Source organism: Tachysurus fulvidraco, chromosome 4 (assembly GCF_022655615.1).
Source record: "Tachysurus fulvidraco isolate hzauxx_2018 chromosome 4, HZAU_PFXX_2.0, whole genome shotgun sequence".
NCBI classification, from domain to species: Eukaryota; Metazoa; Chordata; class Actinopteri; order Siluriformes; family Bagridae; genus Tachysurus; species Tachysurus fulvidraco.
This window is the reverse complement of record NC_062521.1, coordinates 13418836-13439409: the sequence shown is the minus strand read 5'-3', so window position 1 is coordinate 13439409 and position 20574 is coordinate 13418836. Positions and strand designations below refer to the sequence as shown.

At 39.5% G+C, this 20574-nt stretch overlaps 1 protein-coding gene across 3 annotated transcripts in view; it reads right to left on the bottom strand.

The window, feature by feature from the left end:
- lrmda (leucine rich melanocyte differentiation associated) overlaps positions 1-20574 on the bottom strand; it is a 232899-nt gene that overhangs the window by 13857 nt on the left and 198468 nt on the right. For all 3 annotated transcript variants that reach the window (XM_047811950.1, XM_027142035.2, XM_047811951.1), the window contains one exon: positions 12788-12869. In XM_047811950.1, coding sequence (XP_047667906.1) covers positions 12788-12869 — 82 coding nt within the window. The remainder of the gene's footprint in view (positions 1-12787; positions 12870-20574) is intronic.

Below are 20574 nucleotides of genomic sequence, written 5' to 3'. Positions count from 1 at the left end.
GAAAAGAACAAGGGCTGTGCAGATGTACTACGAGGCTTTGCCCTGGGTGGATGTAGGGCTGCACATCTACACCCACACTGCATGACTAGGAGGCTGGTGTCACTATGGCGGAGCAAAAGCATCACTCAGACTGACGCCTCATCTGACTGGAGTGGATCAATCCCAGCCTTAATACAAGCAGGAATGGCAAAATACCCTTTAACACAGAGCAGCTCATACACTCATTAACTACTGCAGAATATCACTGGTGACAGAGATTCACTCATCTTTATAATCATTATCTTTATTACACAAGGTGCTTCACAAGGAAAATAAAATGAAAATACATTAAAAAAAAATCAGGGCATAGTAAGAAAGTTTAAAAGAAATAAAGAAACAATAAAAAGCAATATGGATTTGTAAAATATAGAAACAATTAAATTAGAATTTATAACCATAGAGCCTAAAAAATATCTTTAGCTGTGTGTCTGATCTGAATTAATAAACCACTCCATTTTTTAGGTGCCTAAAAACAGAAGGCTGCTTTCAGCAAATCTTTTCTTGTTGATGTTGGATACAGTGAACAAGCCTGCAAAGGATCTTAGTGAACAATCGGAAACATATTGGGCCAGACAAACCATAACATACGACGGCGCTAATCCATTCAGGGCTTTAAAAACGAAGAGTAGTGCTTTAAAATCTGTCCTGACAGACACAGAGTGGCAACGTAATGTCACCAGGAATGATGTGATGTGTTCGTTCTTGTGTGTACATGCTACAACTTGAACTAAAGTCTTTTGAACAAGCTGTAGCTTATTGATTAGCTTTTTTGGCAACCCAGTACACAGTAAGTACCAATAATCAATGAGCGGAAAGGGAAAAACATATGTCAACTTCTTAGCGTTGTGCAGTACAGCGAGATTTTCGGTAGTTTAATAAAAAAAAACAAAAAAAACACCTGTTCATGCGAGTAAAGTATATAATGCTTGACATGCTATCTGTTAGGATATTTGGTAGGGATGTGGTAGCTTAGTGGTTAAGGTGTTTGACTACTGATCGTCATTGGAGGTCATTGGTTCGAATCCCAGGTCCGCCAAGTTGCCACTGCAGGGCCCCTGAGCAAGGCCCTTAACCCTCAATTGCTCACGTGTATAAACTGAAATAAAAATGTAAGTCACTCTGGATAAGAGTGTCTGCTAAATGATGTAAATGTAAATATTTAGAATTACAAATGTACCTTTATATTATTTACTGTCTATTATCACCAAAATGAGGGTGTGTTCTGTTCTGAGCCTGGTTGCTCTCAAGGTTTCTACCTCATATCATCTCAGGGAGTTTTTCCTTGCCACCATCACGTCCGTCTTGCTCATAAGGGTAAGTTGTTATAAATATATAGTAACTTAATTTTTAACTTTAAACTTTAAAATGTTTATTCTATTTTATACTTAAGTAAAGCTGCTTTGAGACAATGTCATTTGTTAAAAGAGCTATACAAATAAATTGAATTGAACAGAATTGAAGTAATAACCTGGTGGAACAAATATGTAAAACTTTGGAAATTGATGTTACACTTGATGATCTCACCCTGTGACAGCATATAAGCTGCTTTGTGATAATAAAACAGTATTGAAGAGGTAAAAGTATAAATACCTGTAGGATACTATTAAAAAAATCATATTTTAATGCATTTTTTTATAGAAAGATAATCAACAAGAGTTACAAAGAATGTTCCACACAGTAAATAAAAAGTTCAACAGTATGAAAGGCAACACAACGACAGTACAAGAACACGTCAGCACTGAGTCTACCGTCGTCGCATCTTTTCACTCGCTCCAGAAGGCTGATAAACATAACTAATCATTTACTAATGGCACACAACCCCAGCACTGTTTATGTAATTACAGTAGAGTAGTTACAGTGCCCAATGCTTCTCCTTTCACTCTGTTCTTAGCAGGATTCCAGTGTCATAAAAAGAAGAATGTACCCTACAAAGCGATCATTTGAAATTAGATCACTTTAATGCTATTAAAATGACAACACGGTCCAACGAGAGAAGGCTGAGTGGTGATTACAGAAGGCACTTGTGTAACACAAGCCTGCAGAAAGCATCCATCCACTCTGAGAGATGGGAGAAAGGGAAACTAATACGGACTATAATTAATGACCCCGTGAGGCTTCACTTGAAAGCAGGATCGTGATGGTGCAGAATTGTTGGTTCTCTTTAATACCCACTCACCTTGCCCTCTTTCTAAATGGAGACATTTACAGTATGTCTCTTTTCTTTAATTAATATGACTCATCCAGCTTCCATATGCAGCAGGATCAGGCTCAAGATGAACAACCTGATTAACAGCCTAACCAAAGAGCTGAGTGCCCCCTCCGCCTTCACTGCCTCCATTGCCTCATCACCTCACCCCCTCCCCCTCCCTCTCCTGACAAGCTCGGACCATCATCAGCGCCCTGCACATCCCCTGACAGGTGGAATAATAACGGTCATACATCACTGCCCCCGAAAAGTCCAATAACCTAAATCTTCACTTGCCTCACAGCCCAGGACTCAATTACTTTATTGACATGTAATCTTCATAAGGGGAGAAATATTGAGCATGTAAGGTCAGTCGGTTATGAAGACATATTATCATATTATCTGCATGGGGGTTGTAGGGGCTAGGACCTGACAAAGCTAATTATAATCGTACATGTTACAGGACAGCGCATTATGCACTTGGCTGCATGAGTAAGCCTGTGCTGAGGAGGGGAAGGACAGGGGATGGAATTGCAAATCCACTGGCTGTTTGATATGAGAAATAAATTCAAATATTATTGAATAAATGTCCAGATTGTAATATTTTTGATCTACCCGTTTGCACAATACATATCCAAACCTTCATCTGTGATTCTCTGAATGCCTGCATACTGTAGAAACAAGACCTTTCTCATTTTTTGGACCCGAAATAATGCCACCTCAAGAATAGCTTAAAGTTCAACAGATATCAGTTCTTATTAGTGCAGTGACTTGAACAGTTCCAAATGTCACTGTTACTTAGTGAGTCTGGAAGCTCAGCCTGTGGCTTTTTTCCCCCTGCCTCTCTTTCAAGGTTATTGTGATATCATAGGCAACATTACAAAGCCTAGACATACATTTCAGAATATCACCTAAACATTCAGGAACAAGATATGTGCAGTTTACAGGGCATCACAATGCCTTCTACTGTATATCACTACATAAGATAGTGACAGTCGGTTAGCTTTTATAGGCAGTAAAACACTTCGAAACAAGCACTATGTGCCTTTTAGAAGAAAAGATATGGCTAGTGGGAAAAAGCATGAAAGGGAAATGCTGCCCTGGAAGACGCTAGGAATAGTACAACTGGGTCACTAGCTTTACTTCCTTAGTGAAGGAAAAATCCTACTGCAGGACATGTGTGTTCATTTCAATTCATTTCATTTCATGCCATTTTCATCTTTTATTTGCCGCTTCCTTTCCTGAATCAATTGCACTGCAGTAGTATGTCAGGCTATGCCCAATCGTGAAGCAGTTTGCTGGAGGTAATACAATCTCCACAAGCTCCCAAGGGACGGTGGTTAGCAAAGACTTAATGATGTCAAGTGCAGAGGCATATTTTAGCTCTTCTCACAGGGCAAGCCTATTTACAATGATACAGACCTTCAGAAATGTTTCATTACTGCACATTTTCACACTGTTCCTTATCCCATAATCTCTTTTAGTTGTCAGCATTTGGGAAAATGGCCACATATAAACTCATCCACAAAAAGGGAGAATGCAGTTATTGCATCACGAGTGCATCCCTGTAAAAAATGATAATAAATGACTTTGCTGCATTCATTTTAGTATTAAATGAAGAGAATAAGGATGGTACAAAAAAGCCTCTTTCAATGTAATACAGCATGAACATTTTTTTGCAACATTTGCCATTCGTCCACTTAACCACAGGTTACTGATGAGGGGACTTTAAGGGTTGGAAAATCCTTAAGCTATAAGGAGACAGGGGTTAGGATTGATACGGTCATGTTTGCTGGTTAGCTGACCGGAAGCTGAATGCTGAAACCACAAGCCAATCTGAAGGGGTAAGATTTCCTTGGGGAATAAAGACAGCATTTATTGGAATATTTGCAATCTAGAATTAACTGCAATGTCTGACCTCTATCACTCAGTCATCTCAACAGTCTTACAGCTAGACAACTTGTCAGAAATGATCTTATAATCGAATTATGATGGATAAAGAATGTGTCCAGTTACATTAAAATGATTAAAATCCAATTTCTGTCCAATTTTTTAGTCAAAGATGAAATTTCTTTGTCTTGTTTAAATGTGAAAATGTTTATAATAATAATAATAATAATAATAATAATAATAATAATAATAATAATAATACTTAACATTATATTAACATAACAGAAGTATAGTTAGATAGATAGATAGATAGATAGATAGATAGATAGATAGATAGATAGATAGATAGATAGATAGATAGATAGATGCTTGCTTGATTGAAAAATTGATTTTCAGTGACTAGCATTGGAAGAGCATGACCAAAAATAAATGCGAGTACTTGTCAACCTTTCCCGCTATATAAAGTGTGCCATCACCCACACCCAATGTTAAATCCTCTCCATTCTCAGCCTTGAACCCTGTACAGAGATATTGCACCTTCTTTTATAGTGTGTGTCAGTGAATGCTAAACATCCATTTCCTTGTGCCTGAATTGAATAAATGATGTGCCAGGTCATTAATTTGAGCTACGTTCATCCTCATGCTATAGTGCATGTTCAAACATCAGTGTGTTGTGATTGTACAGCAATGTAGAGATTGTGACAATAAATCAGTGGTTTCATCAGTAAGCAAGAAAACAGTTTAGACAACAGTCCAATGGAGCTTGCTGTAATTGACAGATGAGCTTTGTCTCTTCCACTACAATGGCTTCAGTCCACAGATTATGGGGGAATAAATGTAGAGCAGTGGGGAGGAGGTCACATGATCGATGAGGCTGATGTGTCATGGATTTTGGACAACAATAGAGTGAGATATCCTCCTGTTCTTGTAAAATCACGGTTCTTCTGTTAATATTATGCCACCAATTATCCCCAAAATGTCAAAAAATTAATTTTGCAGTGTCAGTCTAATTAGTCAAACACACTGGACACACAACTGTTTCTGGCCCACGTGAGTAGTATAAATCTAAAGTGGTCCACGGGGCAGCAAGCAGGGAGGGAAGTTTCTCAGAACATCTTTTCATCTGGTTTAGATGATTAATAAGCCAAATACACACATTGTACACAAATAAAATAGAATGATGGGGCTTGTCACAAAATTAATTGCTGTCATTTGTAATTTAATTGTGGCTTGAATCACATTTACACAAACAAACATGGAAAGGAAAACCTTTCCCAAGAATGAATCATGAATCCTTCCAGCATGTATCTTCCATAATTCTGAATTACAACGATTTGGCATGTTTTTTCTCTTCCAGTGAGGAGAATTTATCTTAATAAACATTTCCACTGGCTCCGTCACATGATCATTATAATGCAATCAGGGTTCGTCATGAACGGATCAGTTTCGCCTTCAGAATGACAAGTTGCTCAACATCTGCCAGGACTGTGTCTTAGCATCTCAGAGAACTGAAGAACCCCTTGACACGAGCAGACTCATCCATATCAACCCACAAAAAAAGGAGGAATTCGAGGAGCCAGCATCGATCCTGCTGTAAAAATATCCAAACCATCTGGCTTGCCTGTTTCCTCATAAATTACAATGATAAAGCCTCGAGTTTCGAAACTATGAAAACCGCACTAACCTGCGCTAAACTCCTGGCATGACTAAACGCGCACATGAAATCCTAGCCTGCTTCTCAGATCTCCAGTGAGCACGTCACAAATCACTCAACAATATGAATAATGCTTTGACTGCATTAGCAATCACTTTCTGAGCTGATTAGAAAATGAGCACGGGGTTTCCATTTGCATGATATATTTTCTGTCAGTCTGCCATGAAAGCCAGAAATACCGGGAAGCAGACCAAAGTCCCAGGTACCATGACTATGTTACTGGAACAGGGCTGGGTAGATTGGCAAGACCTCATGTCCTTGTCCATCATGCCGACACATTCTTAGTCTTACATGAGGTATCATTTAACACACACATGTATGCTGCTTGTGTTAATAGATCATGAAGTAGTCCAGCCAGGTCTGCTCTGTCATCCTTCCCAAATGCTCCTGATATATAAACCATTTCAAACAGTTCTGATAGATGAATAAAAGATCAGTACAAATATATTAGTCTGTTTATCACAAGAGATGAAGAAACTATAGGTATGAGCTTTTCCCTAGTGCTCTCAGGCAGTATGTTAAATGATTCATCTGGGAAGAAGATTAAACATCAATCAAGCCATTCAGTCATGTCATGGGCTTCTGTTCTACAGCTCTAATTTCCCAGAGTGTATTTAGTTCATCTCGAATTTGCCTTGCCATATTAACCTGGCCCATCAAGTTACGATACCTTCCACATTCAAATGACAGAACGGAAAATAAATAAAGCAAATAAATAAAATAAACAGTAGGCCGTCTTGTCACTGCCACCTTTCACTTGATAAAAGTTCTTAAAGTCTCTCAGAGACTCATTCTACTTACATCAAACAGCAGCACACAAGAGAAAGAGAGAGAGAGAAATGTGTCAATAACGCATCGTCAAAACACACAAACAGAATTATTCAGTAAATGCAGTGCCATTCTGTCAGAGTAATGACAGTGTGGAAAGGGAATCCATCTCAAAGTAGAGTTCAGCAGTTGAAGCTTGCAGGAAGTACTTAAGTCGGCCCTGCTGTTTTAATCTCCGCTCTGAATAGGGGGAGAGAGGACTGCTGTAGTCTCAGTGACCAAATAATCTGATCCCATGTCTCCCTGTCTTCCTTTTCCCCCCTCACCATCTTTCATATATGTAGTAAACAATGGACAGGCTAGCTTGGTTTCCTCCATTCCTCCCATTAATCTCCATCTGCTGACTAATGGATATTCATGCTCCTGTGCTAAAGAAACCCATGGAGGCCCACCAGATCAGCCGAACACAAATCATATCATCATATCATCTTAATACAGGAGAGAAAGAAAAAGCTGTCAACACTAAAACAAAGGCCAAAACCAGCACACTGGCAGGTACTACACAATCCTGTGAGCCTGTTTTGATTTAACGCAAGATTTATTTATTTATTTTAATACAAATAATTAATCAGATATGCAGAACACAGGATATCTAAAACAGATGTCTGTGAACTACATCAAATGACATTTTTTTCTACACACGCAACTTTCCAACCATTATTTTTTTGGCACTGCATCTGACGAGACACGACGTGTAAATCTGCAAGTCCATATAAACTAGCGTGATGGCTATTTCTTTTTTTATGGGCGCTCATTATTTTTGTACAGTTAAAACTGGAGGTGTGTTTTACACAAAGAATTTAATGGGCAAAAAAACACCCCAAACTCATTAGAGAAGGATCCTAAACACCTCATCAGTGTCCAAACTGGAACACAGCTCTGGATCTGAATTGACAGAGCGAGGGATTTGTTTAACACCTCTCCTGCATGCAAAAAAGCTGAACTGAAAACACATGTCTCAGAAGAACCACAGGGCCTACAAGGACACAAACATAATAATAATAATAATAATAATAATAATAATAATAATAATAATAATAATAATAATAATAATAATACATCAACAGAAGACTCAATTTAAAGGCAACTGTAAATACTTAAATGACTAAATACTTTAACCAGGTAATTTTACTCATGCTCAGAGTCAACAAACTCTGAGAAACATAAGCCTACATAAATCTACCCTTGCCAGTTTTTGAGACATGCCCTGTCCTTTTACTGTCGAGCCAATCGAGTCATTCAGGCTAAATGTCCCACTGCAATCCAAATAAGAAATCAGCAGTAAACTATCCTAAGAGACTCCGTAAATACAGGCAGGAATGGTTGTTTCGTGATACAAACGACAAGCGATTGTTGTAGGACTGACTGGAACTAGGACCTCAGTGTGCCATGTAGGGAAGCAGGCACTTTAAAGCATCGTGCAAGCAGAACACAGCATGCAGCACAATAATCTCTACTGGGCTCTTTAACAGAGTAGATGAGTAGCTCATTAACAAAGTTCCTGCTGACTGTGAACTATCACTCTGTCATTGTTAAACAGTACTTAGTTCCAGATTTTATCAGTCGAATTCAAGTACACAGGAAGCTACAATCAGCAGTAAGCATGTTTATGTTGTCCAAAGTCAGAAAGTTTTTTTTTGTTGTTTTTTCCCCCAAAAGGCTTATCATTGGGTTAAAAAATTGTTGGTGATTTTTTTTTCTGCTTCTGTTGATGCAATGGATATATGCAGGACTTAAGGAATAAGAAACACAAACACACACAGAACCAAACTTAAACACACAAGACTTTTTTGTCAGGGTACTCTGATCACTACTTTAAGAAAAAAAGTATTCCTTTTACACCACAGCCATTTGACACCAATTACAGTGTAAACTTCAATAATAAATGCCATTTTTACTCTTTACAGTTTACATCCATGAGACGAGTTAGTTCCTGTTGTATGTTATCATGTAATAGCACAAACAGTATTCCTGCACCAGCCTTAATTTTTTCTCTCTCTTGAAGAAAATTGAGAGTCATATTACAGAGAAACCCAGAAAGTACAAACCGCTCTGTCCTGAAGACCTGCTCATGCTGGAAAACTCACTAACTGTTCCAATGCACTGACACTTAAGATTACTTCAATAAATGACAAATAAAGTTAAATATATACTACACAAATATAAAAATGTCGTTAATAAATGCCATTGTGTTTAATAATAGATTTTTATTAGCCTTGGATTCTGTGTAGCGTCCACCATAAAGTCTCTGTATAGGAGTTGTTGCTACAGAAACAATGAACATATACTGTATATACGATTACACAGAGCGAGCACTTTATATAACACCTGTGATTTGAATTACGGCCACAATTACTGTCAGAGCTTCTGTTATTATTCGAGCAAAATGATTCAAGACTTTCTACCCAATTAGAATTGATAAAGCTCAGGGCCACTACATATCCATCAGGTTGTTATAAAAAATATTCTTTGTCCCACACCGAGCAGATCTATTTCAATTACACAAAGCTCGTGTCTCTGAGACGATGTGTCATACAGACCATTGTATCTCACTAGCAGCAGATCCAGGCTTGAGTAAATGAGTGACGCACAGTTGCCAGATGTAAGTTAATGGAGGATAGGGGGACTAGCAGCAGGTGTAAATCTCCCCCCATCCTGCTGAGCTTTAAAAGTCAGTGCTTAGCACCCACAGCTCCGTCATCTGGCCTCTCCCAGCCTCCATGACAGCCCATTTGTCATCATTTTCACTTTTTTGGCAAAAAAATGGAATGTTCTAATGGAGTGCTTTGAACGGTCCCAGATGTTTGTTTATTTGTTGTGCTGCAAGTGCAAAACAGTTTATTCTTCACACATAGTTCCATTTCAGAGGCTGAATATCAGCTGTGCCATAATGAAAGCAAACTGCAGGTGGAAAAAAGTACAGAGTCCCCGGGGTGTCTTCTGTTCGGATATTCTTTTAGCGAAGGCCTGCTGTCTGGAGGGATTTGAAGAACAGTTGTGTGCCATTTAAAATACAGACATCCATTACAGCTGCACATGGCCTACAATAACAAAATTTAAATGCACTTCAGCTGAAATATGTAGGAGTACAGTTTCCTTCTCTGGTGAATGTTCGGTGGTTTATTCGCTAAGGAGAAAATAAATGTTCATGAGGTATGATATGAGATCTGGAGTAGCATTTATTGCTTTCAGATGTCAAAATGTATGTGGGGGAATTTGGTAGTATTTTAGTGATATTTATGAAGGATCACAGATACACAAGCTATTTTAACTACTGCTGTTTTTAAAGCTTTCTAAATAAATGTACAATCCATATGTGAAATGTGTAACTATTTTGAATTTCATAAGCCTATATTTCATTATATGTAAAATAAAATATATGTATTCCGTATTACTTTTGTACCTATCCTTTAGGTACTGTGCTGTGGCACTTGGTTTAAAAGCTGCATGAGTCTGGAGAAAAATCTTGGTCTATAGGTTGGTTTAAAGCTGGCCGGTGCTGACAGCAGTGCTGCTTCCTGTGGCTACGCTGCCGGACTCCAGGCCCTGGACCAATTCTCTCAGTGTCAAACCTAGCCTGTCTCGCTGCATCGCTTTCCCTCACCCTCCTCTTCCCTCCCCTTAGCCTCTCCTGTCTGCTCGCTGTGTGTCCACTCCCCAATTCTAACCCAACACAAGAGACAAGGGTCTCATTTCCCAAAAACCAAGACTTCCTCTAGTCTTCCTCTACACTGTGTGTCAGCACGGCAGGCACACAGCACGTCCCCTCTTTCCCATCTCGAGAACTCGTGCCTGTCCTGATTACCCGTGGCACCTTGGCTCCTGGGGCCTCGGCACAGGTGACATTAATTGTAGCAATATTGAGAAACGGCGGAAAGGCTTTCTGTTCAAGACAGCCTGCTGTCAAACATGCCGCTAATTCTGCCGGCCACTGCAATGCAGCATCTAACATACAGCGAGCCTGACAGGACTGGCAACAAACCTTTGGGCAAAGCATGGGCACTATTACCATTCCACAATATACAGATGGACCCGATAAAATAACTGTATAATTGCATCATGCAATAGTTCACAATGAGTTATTGCCAATGCATACAAATAGCTTGCTTCCTCCTGACACGTCCTGGAGGTGAACTGCATCTTTTAGTGTCAGGGCTTTTCTATTAAAGCTTTTTTTTTTCTCTCCAAGGCACAGCCAAAGTTCAAATAAAGAGTTACTGTGTTAGACCTGATGCATTAAGCAAATAGAATAGGCAATAAGTCAAGATAAATAAAAATGGTGTGATAACGGGGAAAAAATAAAAGGAGGCGAAGGACAAAGATGAGGGCTTGTGTTATCTAACACTGCAGTACAGTATCGTAAAAATAACGAATGGAGAGTGTCAGCGCAGCGAAATCTAAGAGGGAGAAAAAATATTTCATATGTCATCTCTGCTCACCTTTTAATGGACTATTCTCAAGCAACATGATTTTGACAAAGCACTGGGCTTTCCTCTACATCACTTGAGAGGTGAGGGTCAGCCTTTGTGAAATAGATCTGTCCTTGGTGGGGGGTGGAGAGGCTCTTCGTTGACCTCACATGAAAGCAAAAGTGGCAGCCCTATAGCTGCACTGTGAAAACACAGTACTCTGTATTGCACGGACAAAAGAACATGATAAATGTTTCCTGCATAAAAAATCTGTTTTTTTTCTGTCCTAAAGTTCAGCATGTCAAAAGCAGCTCTCCTGCAGAGTCCCAGTCTCATAACCAACAGCGATGCAGCTTCACCGGAGGCTTGGGAAATTTACCAGCAGCTGAGAATAATCTGTTAGTCTGTAGTCGGTTAGTAGAGAAAAAGCTTCTGACTATTATAAAATAATACAAAACCATTGAATGGATGTAACACTAAACAACTGGTTCATGAGATCTTTTCTTTCTTTTAGAAAGGTTTTGGAAACCAGAATTCATTCATTATTTCATGCGATATAATACATTCCTTTGTTGCCTCCATGCCTCAAATGCTCGCTTTGCACATTAATAAATGGTAATAAAGTATTCACATTTTAATATAATTAAGCACAATCTGGATTTGGGTACAAAACCTAAGTCTAAATTTGTTATTTGAGTTCATTTCAAATAAATGATTTGCAGCACTTGTAGGAGTTTGAACATCCTAAACATTGGAATTTCTATTAAAAATCCTTCTTGTTGCCAAAATGTTGAATTCTTGTTTGCAGATATCCTTATAAATCATTTGTAGCTTGTTAGCTCATTACTGTGTTTGGCAGAAACAAGACCGTATTGGTCTTTTTTTTAATGTTTTTTTTTTTGTTGTTGTTGTTGAGGAAATGCAGTATTATTACAACTAATGACATAACTCTGTCAATTGCTCTAGTCCTAATCAACACTGGGAACCAAAGCAATAATTTTGAAGCCTGCTATAGCAGCAGCATAAAATTATGTTATTTACTTAGATGTGATCAATATTCCAACTCAATTTTACATGTTGTAATAAAATTACGCATTACTTACACAACACATCATGTTTTGTCCAATCAAAAGCTGCCGGTACAATAAGACGGAGTCAGAATGAGATTAATGCATGAGATTTTTACATGTGATACCCAACACTGTTTGTATAAATATTGGCATTTTCCCACAACAGCCCATGTGTACACCCAGTGACAGGACATGTCTGTATTCTCAATGTTATTTTCCAGATATTTTAAGATGTACCTTATGTCTTATGCTAAAATGTAGCTTTTGATGTCACCAATGTACTTTTTTAACACAAAATAAGCTGGAGTTCAGAGTGAATAAGAAAAGCAAAGCATGAAGTATGTGGTTGAATTCAATAAAATGACAAATTAAATCATATTTTTAGTATTAGTTGATATTGATTAGTCACATGGGGTGTTGCAATCTTTTAAGTAAGAAATTGTGATGCTCCGTGGATTTCAGAAGGGAAACATAACGTGTGTTTATCTATTTCCTTTTAATATAATATAATATAATATAATATAATATAATATATAATATATAATATAATAAATCACTGATCTAAGCTCTCATGCCCAATTGGTGGATTACAACCCTTACAAATACCCACATTTCTGTTCCCCTCTGTTGGCAGCATAGCCTACAAACTTACCTTTGGGGTTTTTTGCATCTTTGGATCTTGGTAGAGGAGTATAAGGCATAGAAGTGGTGTCGGATCTGCGATCACGTACATCCTACAAAACAAATAGAGTAAACATGAACTCATTGTGTTGAGTATAAAGCACCTGTGCTGCTTTGCATTGCAATCTGAGTGGATTTATTAGGCAGGAAAGACAATGAGAAGTGTACATTATTGATTTCTGAGCTGTGAATGCATTGATCCTAATTGAGTCCTAAATGAAAAGTACTCATTTGTCATCTCCAATCAGCAGCATTCATCCAGACTGATGGCATGAAAGGCAGATGGAGAGCGAAGGGGGTGTGGAGAGAGAGAGAGAGAGAGAGAGAGAGAGAGAGAGAGAGAGAGAGAGAGTCACAAAAAGAGCAAGACAAAGAGAATGAGAGACAGAAAGTATAAATCATGGGTGGGGTAAGGGAGAAAAGCTTCATTGCCATGACTGATTACCCAAGTGCCATAAATTTTCAGAGTGTGGTGGAAAGGTAATGTTGGGAGCAGCTCTCCTGCTTTTATCAGGGTGCTGGACAGCTTTCATTATCTGGCATGAGAGGAGGGGAGAGAGGAGGTGAATAGGGACCCTGCCTTTGATTATCTCTTTCCTTCTTGTTTGAGAGAGGGCGAGGGAAAGGCCCTCACTAGCACTCAGTCAAGGAGGATGCTGCAGGTCAGCCCGGGGTCAGCGTGTCGCTTACTCTCCAACTCCCTCATGACCAACACACACTGCTGTGTGCTGGCAAGCCAACAGGTGGCATGACACTTCTGCCTGAAAAAAAAACTGCCTAACACCCTTTATATTCGGAACGCCTCGCTAAACAAATATTCCTTGTCTTCCGTGTATTGTTAGTCACTAAAAACCCTAGTTAGCCTGTGAACACTGTGAGTAAGGCAGTCAACAACCTAAACTCTTGCACAAAACAATTCAGAAGTTACTTCATCATACGGTAACAGTGACAAATTTACTCTACAGAGGACTGAGAAAAGATTTCTCCCTATACCGTAGCAGCTGCTGTTAATATATCTTTGGGAATGCTATTTCTAAATAAACTGCTTTTGGAAATTTGTTTTGATGAAAAATCCTATTTAGTTAGAAACACACTAATAAATGAAATGGGAGAAAAATATACATAAAGAAAAATATCCATGCAGGCATGTCATAATCATTAGGCTTACATTAAAGCATCATCACTTCATGCATCTTGCCATTAATTATCACCAGACTTGTGTAAGTCAGATGGTGTGAGGTAGCCACGGCTTTCGAGCATGTCAGCACTTTCCTAGTTACCAGTTTCAATCTCCTCCCGCCATTTGGCTTTAATATCCTAAAGCAGCACTCAGAGAGGGAACGTCAGTCTGCCCTGACTAATTTCCTCTGGGCCTGACAGATCAGAGGCCTTCCCCACCAAACTGCCCTCTCCCCACCATAAAGCCCCTCGTAATCCTGCTGCTTGTCTACAATTAATCTTCCCAGTTGCCACATTATTAACACCACCACCCATAGGCAGGGTCTGGCTCTGCCCCACTGGACACAGTGCACCCCCTCCTAACGCCAGCGGCCAGGCACGTCAATCACATGCCGTGCGTGAAAGTCGCCCGCTGTCAACATCAGAGATCCCCACCCCCATCCCCACCCCAAACGCCGGCCAAGTCCACTGATCACACACCCACACCCTTGAAGAAGATTAATCAGAGCCCTCCCTCATACTTCCTCCCCTCCCCATCCCCTTCTCTCTTTCTCTTTATTCAATGAGGCATCCTCACGATGAGAAAAGAGGCCTGGCACATAATGGGAATCCCTGCGTAACAAAGTTAAAGGAAAACTCAATTTGAATGCCAGCTGTTATCAGGCCCCTTTTTTCTGAGCTTCTTAAAGAGCAGGCGGACAAGAGCTCTGCTTTGATCAGTACCCTTAAGATTTTACACAAACATAATCACAAGCCGAGGGGTCGCTCCAGGCACCAGGAATTCATTCATTCCTCCGGCTTAGAGAACACACAGGCAGTTTAAGGGCCTTCGTGTTCACAGAGCCGTTTATCTTTATTTGCTTTTAAAAGATATGCATCAGCTTTTCACTAACTCGCACTAGTTACAACTTCTCTGTTTGGATTGGTCATTTAATAATGGCTGATAATGCCATGAATTAAGATAATGTGCTCCTGAAAGGTACACTGAGGAAATATATGAGCTGATCCCAAAGGGAAACATGAAACAAGAATCACGATGAGAACAAACACTACCACGGGAAGCTTGATCTTGATGGACTGTGGATAAAAATGGCTTCTAAAGCAGATATGGGGCTGTAATGTGTATACTCTTTCACTCATCTCTCTGTCTAAGTGAATTCCCATCACAGAACACACAAAAAAACGTGCCGAATGACTCTGATCTATCTTTGCATCATAGGAACACAGCAGGTAATCCCATGGAAAAGCCAATACGTATAGATGTATATGCTGAAAAGGCTGAATTGATTCTTTTTCTCATAAGCACGTAATAGAAAGTTATAGGTTAACAGTTAGTAAAGGTATTGCATTTGATTTTGCAATTGTTCACACTGACAAATCGAATCCTACACCGTCCCCCACCCCCACCCGCCTCACACACACAAACATTTTTCTTACTTTCTTGTTCCTACCTTAAGCAAATGTGGCTCTTTTAGGGTTTTATCTCATGGGAACCAGCCAAATGTTCCACATGGTCAAAACATGGTCTCACCCTATAGGGACATTTGGTCCCCAACAACAGATAAAAACATGCAGATACGCATACATACAAAGCAACACAACAAAACAACACACCAGCCCAGCTGCATGTGGCTTAACATTTATTGGTCAGATGGGGGCGCTGCAGTGTAAAGTATTTAAACGTCTCCATGGCCACTCGTGGTAGTGAGCGTTGGTTCTCCGGGCCGTTGGCATATGCTGCCTGCTCACATCATTATTGTCTTTATACACTGAGCAATCGCAGTTTATGATAATGCAGTCGAAATTTACAAGCTGGGGAAAGAAGGAATCAGAAATAATGGCATTAACAGAGAAAGCCACAGCAACCCTCGTCCCACTGGGGGATTTGCTATCAGACGCAGGACTCCTTGCTGAAAATGTCACAGTGAAATATGACTCTGGCGCTGGATTATACATCATGCTCACACTCTCTCCATCCTTTGGTCGTTTGCCCAACACAAACATAGTAAATGCTGCTAAATCCAGAGTCGTTCATGATTATCATCTCCAAAACAGATCTACTTCAGAACAAGAAGGTGAAAAGGAAGCGGCCCGTCCCGGGGAGCTGTTTTTTTTTTTGTTTTGTATACCAACCGGCAGGCCGCAAAGCTAGAGTTGTTCCCCTTTTAGAGCTCAGCTTCTCTACACGGAGTCTAACATCCTCAGTGATTTTAGCTCAACTTATCCTCACAAGACTGATCAGGGATACAATCTAATCACACACACATGCACACACATTAACAGAAAGAGAGAGAGAGAAAGAGGAAGGAGCAGAGATCAGTGTAAACACCAGTACTTTTTATCTTCTTATACATCTGGACAAGTAGACAAAGTGCTAAAACGAAATAAATGTGGCCTGACAGCCACTTCAAAGAGTTCAGCCAGGGGCTTACTGCTACTTAAGGCATAGGAATGTTGTTGCTAAGCATCAGACTACAACCTATCAGGCCCTGCAGAAGGGCCTGGTTTCCCTTTAAGAGGCTGAGTGGGAAAGCAAGAGAGCGAGAAAAACGGGGAGGGGGGCAAAGGAGAAAGCGAGAAAGAGTGGAAACTCGACAGTAAGGGGAGGCTGGGGATTCAAGGAGAATTTGTAGCTTAAAGCAATTGTTAGAAGAAACAAGCTTTCTGCTTTGTTTTCTCTTGACACCATTTCGGCTTTTTGTGCTTGCAAAAGACATGTAGAAAAATGCCTTTTGATATGTTTTCTCTTTGGGTCTTTATCAAAAAATATTTTCTGTGGGCACGAAACTTTCCCTGTCTTTCTCGTAACGCTTGCAGAGTTCTCTGATGATCTGAAGATCAGAGAAAAGCAAACTTATATGAGCATTTCAGTCCGGACCAAAATGTTGTTTTGACATCTATTTTCAATAAATTTAGCCTTCATTTGTAAACTGAAATATTGCGTGTTGGACACTGACCCGAATCTGTGGTGTGGCTCGGAGCAAAATCCATTAAAAACCAAACTCGTTTTTGCACTAATATTCAATCACTTCTTTGAAAGTAGAATTTATTTATTTATTTATTTTTATTATTATTTATTTCAAAGCTTACTAAGTAAAAGATCAAACTTGCCAAAAAATAAAAAATAAAGAAAAAATCAGGACTTGATGAATTATTGGAAATTGAGTGGTGTTAAGCTCAAGAGGAGAGACGAGTTGCTCCACAGCACTGCAACACTACCAGGAGTCTAAAATCTGTATCTCAGCTCAGATTTGTCCTTAAAAGTAAAGTTGTTGTGTGTATAAAAAGCACCAATTGTTTTCTTTTCTTATTTCTTTGTTTAGCTAATGACTATAGAATGCTGTCCACCCTTTCGGTGTGCTATGGGGGCAGAACTGTGTGACTGGCACCAAGCAAGCAATTAATGATTTACCAGTTCTGCCTCAATGAGTTTGTGCAAAGCAAATAGATCATATGATCAGTGATCACAAGTTTTTGCCTGAAGGCTGGCCCCAACGCTTACCAGAACCGCTTCAGTGTTAACCAAGCAAAGGTTAGGCACAACAGGAAGTTAATCGTCCATATCAACAAGCACTACACTTAACTCGCTTTTTAGGGGTTGCATTTTAAAGAGCCAGCTGACCTTTTATTGCCGGGTTCTTCTAGACCGGTACTCGTTTAAACACTGCCTGCATAGGGGTAATAAACGGATAAAAATAACACAGGCTTGGGGGAGTTTCTGAATCATTCAAATCAAGATTAATCCTCTTATTTATTCATTTAGATTTCTTATATTTAATTATGAAGTACAATATATTATTCAAACTTTGATATTGTTTATGATGATTATATCATCAGAATAGAATCAGCTTTATTCACCAAGTGCACACATCCACCCCACCCCCCCTACACACACACACACACACACACCCACAGACAGACGTAGACGCAGACACAGACACTCAACCCCACACACGCGCACACACACGCACACACACACACACACACACACACACACACACACACACACACACACACACACACACACACACACACACACACACACACACAGACACGCAACCACACTCACACACACCCACTGAATTTGTTGTGGTTACAGGAGCTCTATTTAACATAGTGTATACATAAACACAAAGAAATAGAGAGGATAAAAATACATAGACATGTATATTCATGATCACACCCTCTACTGTCACCCAAATAAGGACGAGGTTCCCTTTTGGTTCCTCTCAAGGTTTCTTCCTTTTCCATCTAAGGGAGATTTTCCTTGCCTTTCCTTTCCTTGCCTTTTCTTTCCTTCCCTCTCATAGGGGATAAATACAAACACATTTAATATATCTAATATTCATCTTGAACCTCTGTATTATATTAATCTTTGTATAATATTAAACTTATTGTATTATGTTTCTTATGTTCTGTAAAGCTGCTTTGAGACAATGTCCAATGTTAGATGTGCTTACTACTGTAAGTGAAGTATAGTACAATCGTGTACACTGTACATTTATCTAATCATGGAAAATATAAATATGTATTTATATAGATTCTAGTACGAGATATGAGATAGCATCACCATTAACAATATAAAATAGTTCTGGGAAGTTTTTACCTAAAACTCTTTAACAAAAGCTGAAGGATTTACTGAAGGCCAGGCTCGATTTGTCATTGGGGTTCAGTTTTCACTCTGAGAAACTCTGTTACATATTAACCACTCCTGCACTCTGCACATGTAGATCACTGATATAAACAAGATAGCAGTCTTCCTTAAGGGCTAAAGTGCCAGCAGAACTTCAAGCTACATTAAGCTTGTCTATATCAGATACACACTGCACACAGACCAACATGTCATTAAACTAAACTAAGAGTTCGGCTGCAGATGATTGACAGAGAACAATTTAGATCTGCATAAAGCTAGCCAAGAGTGCTTTTAGTATACTGTTGAACCAAAAAATGGAAGAATGAATTCTTTATGATTCTGACATCAAGCTGAATTCTTCCACGAGTCCTGTTCTCTTTCTTTCTTCTGAATTTAATATACACTTTCAAAATGTGACACACTGTAGAGCTTCGTGTTCCTGTTAGGAGCTGCATCTAATGTCAGAATGTTTATTTTTTTTTCCTTTTTTTTTTTTTTTAAAGTTATGCAGGATATTAAATAATTGAAGATTCCGCGAGCAGGACTGTCACACCGAGTTGTCTCAGATGTTTCCTGCGCAATTAGATACTTTAAGACATTTGAAGAGGACTCACAAAGCAGAGTCACAGAAAGTGACATGTGAACTTAAAGGAAAATTAGCTCTTCACCCGAGCGAAATGTGAAGGTTACTTAGCAGTGCTTAGCTCTCACTGTGCATCTGTGAGGAGCACGGTTCCTTTTTTAGGTTTATTTATTATTCTTTTTTATTCATCAGAGATCACAGGCAAGATGAAAGCTAATTTTGTACAGGCGATAAAAAAATATGATGTGAATAATGAGATCTCTCGATGTGTGCGATGTGTGGGACACAAACAGACTCACATGTGCTTTATAAATGTGCTCAGTTGAGACTAAACCGATCTCCGTTGTTTTGTCCGAACAACATGTGTGTGTCTGAATGTGATCATGGTTCAGTGCACACAGACTTGGGAAGCTAACTTTCCGTAATCAATATTGTGTTTTTAATATTACAGTGATTTCAGCTAAAGGATGTGACAACTCCAGCTAAAACACTGCTCAATGGCCTTATTTTTCTTCTGGTATCATGGAGATGGATAAACAGACACACAAACTGATCACACAACATTTATAAAGGGCAACTTTATGAGTACAAAAAACCCCTAAGTGTTCTGACTGTTTCCAGATACTTACAAATTACCCGCCAACTTGCAGTTATTGGAAATTGCGCCGAGCCGTAGGAATACAGACTGTCACTTTTTATGAGCGTGAGTAATACCACACTCACCATACTGTTCTTACTCATACCAGACAACAGGACAAACAATAAGGGGGGAGACAGAGAGAGAGGCTCCAGTGGGTGTACAGCTTGGGTTTGTGCAGTGTAAAAGGCTGGAAGGGAGAGATAGCAGTTCGGGCCGCTCCTCCCAGCATCCTCCCCTCCCGAGGAGAAGGACTTATGAAGGTGAGCGCCTCGCTGACAAGCACGAGAATAAAGGAGACAAACCCCAGATAAAAATTAAATAAAAAGTAGCTGTCTTAAACAGTAATTGCACTCCTTTGCTGAGCAGGCTTTCAGATATATAAACATGATTTACTATCGGCTCACAACTACAAATCAGGGGGTCCGAGAAACACTTGTGCTATGAAATTGTTTAATCTCATCAAGTTCTGCTTTCACAGCAAGCCATAAATCACAAACTCTTTGTTATCATAGACCTCCATGAGCGCCTCTCAGGCAGGCAATGGATCGTGGGTATATATAATCTTGACTGCACAAACAGCCGGGTTGTCAGTGGCTGAAATACTTTCATATTAGCTGCGCTGCAGCTGCTGGAACACAAGCCTATGATGGATATCTCATTTCCAATGCTCTGCATCTATTTCCAGCAAATTATTACGGCATAAATTTCTTGTCAACAGAAACG